General features: G+C 50.5%; 1 protein-coding gene across 1 annotated transcript; it reads left to right on the top strand.

Annotated features, from left to right (window-relative positions):
* Positions 1-2,246: 2,246 nt before the first annotated feature.
* CCL16 (C-C motif chemokine ligand 16) lies at positions 2,247-6,341 on the top strand. Its single transcript, XM_082860238.1, is given in 4 exon segments — positions 2,247-2,353; positions 2,356-2,391; positions 4,684-4,804; positions 5,222-6,341. Coding segments are annotated over 4 exon segments (360 nt in total). The 5' UTR covers positions 2,247-2,262; the 3' UTR covers positions 5,334-6,341.
* The last annotated feature ends 342 nt before the right edge of the window (positions 6,342-6,683 follow it).

Genomic DNA, 6,683 nt, shown 5'->3' with positions numbered 1-6,683 from the left:
CCTGCACTCGTTCATCTCTACTAAATTGCCCATTGGCAGTAGACTTGAGGACACTGGTGAGCCCAGCTCAGGGTGGCACTCTCAGCCTCAAGCATCACTCTGCAAAAGTTTGGCCAGAGCCTGGCGCCAAAAAATGGGTCAGGTCTCCGATGGAGGTAGAGGAAAACTGAGCAGAAAATGAGGAAGACAGCGTAAAAGCTACCTTTACACAATAACAACCACGATCATAGCAGATTCCATTTTCGTAGCGCCGTCTATATTCTAAGCACTCTGCTAAGCAGTTTGTGTGCATTATCTTATTTAAACTTCACAAGTGTAAAGCTAAGAATTATCACCTGATTTTGCAGGTAAATCTTCATAAAGGCCTCTCTATAGCAAACTCCATAGTCTTTTTCTGGGCTGGTCTCAAGGCCTCTGTTCCCTGCTGACTGGGATAGGAATGACTCATGGAAATATTTTATCCAATTCTTGCCCATCCACTTACATACATCAGGTTGCACTCTATTGTTTTACTCAGTTTTGTGTCCTGCACAAGGCAGAGCAAAAAGCCTGACCCACACCAGGTGCTCAGAAAGTGGATAGATGGATGGATGGTGGATGGATAGTCAGATGGGTAGATGGATGGATGGATGGATGGATGGTGGATGGATGGGTGGATGGATGGGTAGATGGATGGATGAATGGATGGTGGATGGATGGGTGGATGGATGGGTAGATGGATGGATGAATGGATGGTGGATGGATGGGTGGATGGATGGGTAGATGGATGGATGCGTGGATAGATGGAATGATTCAGGAGTCAAGAGGAAGCTTATGCTCCAGGAATAACACTCAGCTGCCCCCAAAGGGGGGGATGCCCCCATCCTCCAGGTTCAAGAAGGAGCTCTGCATACAAAGAGGAAGAGCACATCCAGTGTAGGCACTATGACCACCCTTCCTGGCCTCCAGCCCTCCACAGACAAGGGCCAGGAGGGTGCCTGCACACTGAAGGTATAGCAGACTTCCTCAAACCTTCTCTCCTCCATAAACAGAGGTCAATGGGGTATCTCACACACGTACCCTCCCTAGCTTCATAAAAAGCCACAGCTTCACCACCACTGACTGTCTTGAACACACCAGGACTAACTGCATTGTATGTTTTTTTCCTGTTTATAAGCAGTCATGCCAAACAGCAAGCCCCACAGGTATCTTCATAGTCCTTGTTTTTCCCCTGCCTCCCTCTACTCCCATCTCCTGAAACACTCCCTCACATCTCTAAAACTCACAGTGCATCAAAGGCAAAATCCCCTGTATCTTTCATTTCTTCTCTGCACGCTGCCTTCAGCCTGGAACAGGGCTCTGAGGCAGTCTGAAGAGCTAAGATGCTGAGGGGCAGGTCCAGGCTTAGACAAAGGTGGGGGTGGGCCGCAGCTGGAACTCCGGACCCAGAAGCAGGTTGTCGGGTTCATGAGGTTGGGGTGCCCTCTGCTGGCCATGATTGGCCATGGTGGCAGATTGAATTAACCCACACTGAGGGCACCCAAAAGGGATCAGCTAATTAGACGTAAAACTGGTTCCGAGTCCAAGGTCCAAAGAGATAAATGAGAACATTGATAAATAAGCCAAACATTTCAGCAACAAACAGGGGCCCAAGGATCAGGCACTGTGGGGGCTGGGGGGTGGTATTTGTAGCATAATCTGTGACAAGAAAGAGTGTGAGCTCAATCATGTGTCCTTGGCGGGGGTGGACACACATCCTTTTCCGAGGGCACTAACCCTACCCTTGCCTCGGTCTGTGTTCTCTCTAATCCGGCTTTCTGTTTGCCCTCCCAAAGACCGATCACCTGGGGAAATAGTCAGTTCAACCCTCCTCCCTCCTCCTTCCCCAACATGGAGATGGGGGCAGGGAACATGGTGAAACCGCACGGATCTGGTTTTCAGGACTACCTATCTGTTTCCTACCCATGTGACCTTGGACAATTTATTTAACCTCTCTAAGCCTCAGTGGCCTCATTTGCAAAATGGGAGTGAAAATCTCTACTCCCCGCTGGGAGGATTAAGTGAAGTGGGGCATGCCAGGTGCTGACACATGGCACGTTCTCCACACTTTCCCTTTCTCTCTTTTTTCCTTCACACGGATTCAAACCTTACCGAATTCAACTCTGCTCCAGACCCCGCCCTCCACCGCCCTCCCCTTCAGCAAACACCGAAGGAGGGGCCGTTGTCTCTCCTCCTCCGCCCGCTGAAGTGGTCAGAGTCCAGAGAGCTGAGGGCCCAGCGTGGATGACCAGGAAGGAGACTGTCTCCGTTCAGCCTCCGAAGCCCAACTGCCCCACTGAGAGGATGAAGGTCTCCGCGGCTGCCCTCTCTCTCCTCAGCTCACCATTACTTCTGCCATTCACAGCCAGAAAAGTGAGTCCACCTGTCCCTGAAGGGCGGCAGTGAGAAAAGGGAACGGGGCAGCGGGCAGCAAGGTGATGCTAAGAGTGCTGTCAGGTCTCTGTCACCAACCCCGGGGCTCTCCCCTCCTGCACACAGAGCTGCTGCCTTCAAACTCTTCGCTTTGTAAGTAGAGCTGAGCTGTGGTCCAGATCCTTCTGGGGTTGGGCAGTTTCAGGAAGCTGGGTCAAGGTTACATCAGGAATCCCAAAGACAGACAGCAGGAATGATCATTTAGGAGGAAAAGCCAAGGAAGAAGCAGAAGAGATAATAATAAATGTACGCAATGAGGAGGGAGGCAAGGCAAGTGGATGAAAAAAGCCATAGATCCTCTGGGAGGGCAGGATGAAGGGTCAGGGATGAGTGATGTTTGAGGCTAAGCCCAGGAACGGGGAGTCTGAACCTAGACACCCCTTGCTCGCAGTGTCTGTTGTAGTTTGCTGGGACTACCACGGCAGCCAAAAGAAGTCCTGGTGGGATGCCCACGTGTACCATTTGTGGGTTTCTGGGCCCCTATCTCCATCCTCCAGCCTAGGACTAAATAAAGTCTGGAGAAAAGAGAAAAGGGGTTGAAGGAAGTTGAGAGGGTTTGGAACTATGGGATGCTTGGGACCTATGGAGAATGGGGCTTGTTTTGCCCACCCCCTAACCCTGCCTCTACCATCATTTATGAGGGCTGGTGACAGGGACGGGACCAAGGCACTCAGGCCTTCTACATACCCGCCTCCAACTGCCCCAGCCCTTCCTTTGTCCCTAAGGCTGCCCTTGGCATATAGTCTGGCCAGATTCTGCCTGTGTAAACACTCAGGGGAGCGAGGGTCACACACACCATGTAATCTGCCCACACGCTCTCAGGGTGCCCCTGGTCTTTGTAAACGTTGCCTTGAGAACCAGGGTCACTGTGGGTAGAGGTGCCTCTGGTGGGTGGGACGGGGCAACAGTGCCCTTCGGGAAGGTCAAGCAGGAAGAGAAAATGGCCCACCCAAAGCACAGGTCAGGCAAATGATTCTCTCGAGAAGTCTCAGGCTTTGCCACCAGCTGGAAGCGAGGGTCAGGGATTTGCACTCTGCAGGTTTGGGGGCCGGGTGAGGTGATATCCCCAACTGATGAGCAGTCAGGGGAGCCCAAGGGAGACACAGTGATAACCTAGCCGAGTCTCGTATCCTGCGAGTGTCGAAGAGAGGGGGAAAGAGCCATTTCCAGGCCAGAAGAGTGGCCATTACAACCCTTAGCTCTTCATCACAGCAAGCGCTGAGCCTTTCTGTGCCAGACCCTGAGTTAAGGGCTTTACAAGCATCCTCTCAACTAATCCTCACCACGATCCTAGGACGTAATTTTTTACCCTCGTTTAACGGGTAAAGACACCCAGAGATTAAGAAATTTGCCCATGATTCAAGTCACTAAGTCGAGACTCCAGCCCAAGCTGTCTGACTCTGAAGCCTAAATATAAGCCTTTTCCTCCTGCCCTGACTTCTGCCCATCTCCCCATCTCAGCCTCCTCCCTGACCTCAGCCTCTCTGGTGCCTCTAGCACAGAATCCAGGCTCCCTATCACAGCTCAGAAGAGGTGTGGCCCTCCCCTCCCTCGTCAATATCCTCCCTTCCTACATCTTCCTTCCCACCTTGCATTGCAGCCTCCTGGAACTGTTCCGTCCCCCCAGACACACTGGGCTTCCCCCACCTCAGGCCTCCATACATTTCTTTTTTCCAGATCCCACAACCCCTCTGTCTGCCTAAATCCTACTCATCCTTCAGGAATCAACTCAGACACCACCTGCTGTAGGACTTCTTCCTCAACCACCCAGGCTGGGTTAGGTACCCCTCATTCTGTTCCCATAGCATCTTGTGTCAAATTCTACTCTATCCCAGACCACGTTCTATTGTAGCGTTTATCTTTTCACTTTCCCTTTTTACCCAGACTGGTCTGTAAGGTACACAAGAGCAGTGACTGTGTCTTCCTCATGTTCTGAACCCCATAGAGCCTGGCGTGTAATAGGAGCTCAATATGTGTTTGCCAAGTCAAGTTCATCAGCAAATGTGATTACCCCAGTCCTCTGTACTTGGTGACACTCAGTCCAGAGGCTGAAGGTTCTACAGAAGGTTCAGCTTTTTCACTTTCTCCATTATCCATCAGGCTACCATCAGTCCCTGCTGATAAATGGCTTTGCCATCAGAAAAGCAGAATGCAAGAGATGGGACATGGAAGTGGGCAGCCATGGGCTCCCTCTCTACCTCCTTGGCTCAGCATTCAACGTCATTCCCTCAGAAATTCCTGAGTCGGTGAACCCTCCACCCGCCTGCTGCCTGAAGTATCATGAGAAAGTATTGCCAAGAAAAGTGGTGGTGAGATACAGAAAGGCCCTCAACTGCTACCTGCCAGCAATCATGTAAGCACCGCTCTGCAGACATTTCTATGGGGAGGGAAGGGGAGCCCAAGGCTGGAATGGGGTGCACAGAACCAAGTCTCCATGCTAGAACAGGGGAACAGTGGTTAAGGGCCTGGGCTTTGACTCTCACAGGACAGGCCTGGGTTTCGTTCTTGGTTTTTGCCACTTATAGTTGTGTGGCCCAAGAAATGGTGGCCAAAATGAAACCCAAGCCTGAGGGTCTAGGCTGAGTGGGGAAGGGGCTGAATGAAGAGATGAGGTCTAGAGGCCAGAGAGGGAGGCCTTCTGAGGGGACCCAGGTGGGGGAGGCCTAGGGAGGTGGTACAGGGCATGAGGCAAGCCCGCTGTGAGCTAGAAGTGTCGACTGGACCCCCAACATACTCTATGACCCGTGACAGTCTAACTCTGCCTCCACAGCTTCATCACCAGAAGGAAACGAGAGATCTGTACCAACCCCAATAACGAACGGGTCCAAGAATACATCAAGGATCCCAGACTACCTTTGCATCCTTCCAGGAAGTTGGTCTAGGTTATTAACATTATTCGATCTGAGAAAGGTCAACCCCAGATCCTCAACTGCCCATGGTGGTCAGGCCTCAGTGGGAGCCCAAGTTTGGGGGAAAAATGGTGCAACCCTGTGAAAATGCAGGCAGCCTTGTGGTCTGAATGACAGAGTTACATTCAGAGAAGCAGGCCAGTGATCCCACAAAGTAAAGTTTCAAATATATTCTCAATCTCTGGAGGACATGCCAAAGTTAAGGGAGGAGAGCAGGGATACATTCTTAATGCACAGAAAAGCATCTTTCACATCCTCCTCCTTGCTCTGCTTTCAGATCCTCACATCACTCCAGCCGTTCTAAATGATCAGACCACCTCTGGCCTCTCACTCACTGAGACCCAGAGGACTCAAGACTTTTCCTGTCCACCCTTATCCCTTTTCTAGGTCTCTTTTTTCTTCTATTATCTTTTCTTTTAAAAAATAACTTTTTTCTTAGCAGGCCAGGGTGGGAATATTCAAATACTAGTGATTTTTGTCCCTGTTGCAGAGGTTTTGCTGGATCCCCTGATATGGGGTCTTCCCCAGGGTGACGTGTGTACAGACAGTGCCAAAACAGAAAAGGAGGTGTGAATCCCTAGCTCCCACTCTAAGCTTTGCATGGCAAGGGAAGGGCATTAGACCAGGTTGGGGATAAAAATCTTGATCTAAAATGCAGCCATTCAATAAATAAAATTTGCTTTATTGCCAACTTGATTTCTAATTTCCTGCCTGCTTTCTGCTAGGGTGGCAGAAACTTAATCAAAGTTTTTGCAGGGGCTTCTCCACATTCCCCTGAGAAATTTGTCAATTTGGGGGACTGGAAAGTTTACATGGTACCAAGCCCAGACATATATACCCAATCTCCCCTTCTCCCTACCCCTCTGTCCCCAGCTCAACAACAGGGAGTGGACTCAGACAAAATCCAACATTCCTGCAAAATGGTGTTATGCAGGCAAAGCAAAATCAGGCAAATAAGCTATTTAATTAGAGAAACAAATAAATTTGCTGAAGTGATCATTCTGAAGACTGGCCATCCAAAGACTTGGATTCTGATAAACTGACCCATGCCTGCCCCCAGTGGCCCCCAGTGGTACTGCATCATCCTGCCTCCCTGCCTCCCCACCACAACTGAAGCTAATCGATCCAGATGGCCACCTGACTCCAGATGGCCAATGAGACTCTCTCTTAGAAAGATGAAATTTGGACCAGAGAAACGAGTACTGGTTGCTGTTCGAGCATCGTCCCGAAGGAAGTTCATTGTCCCTATGAACTCATCCACTGAAGCCCCTGGAGCTGCCGTACTACTTCCTGTCCCCACTCCAGGCTTGGAGGTTTGGTGAA

Source organism: Leucopleurus acutus, assembly GCF_964270905.1.
Source record: "Leucopleurus acutus genome assembly, chromosome: 19".
NCBI classification, from domain to species: domain Eukaryota; kingdom Metazoa; phylum Chordata; class Mammalia; order Artiodactyla; family Delphinidae; genus Leucopleurus; species Leucopleurus acutus.
Note: the sequence above shows the minus strand (reverse complement) of the source record. Positions and strands in the feature narration are given on the sequence as shown.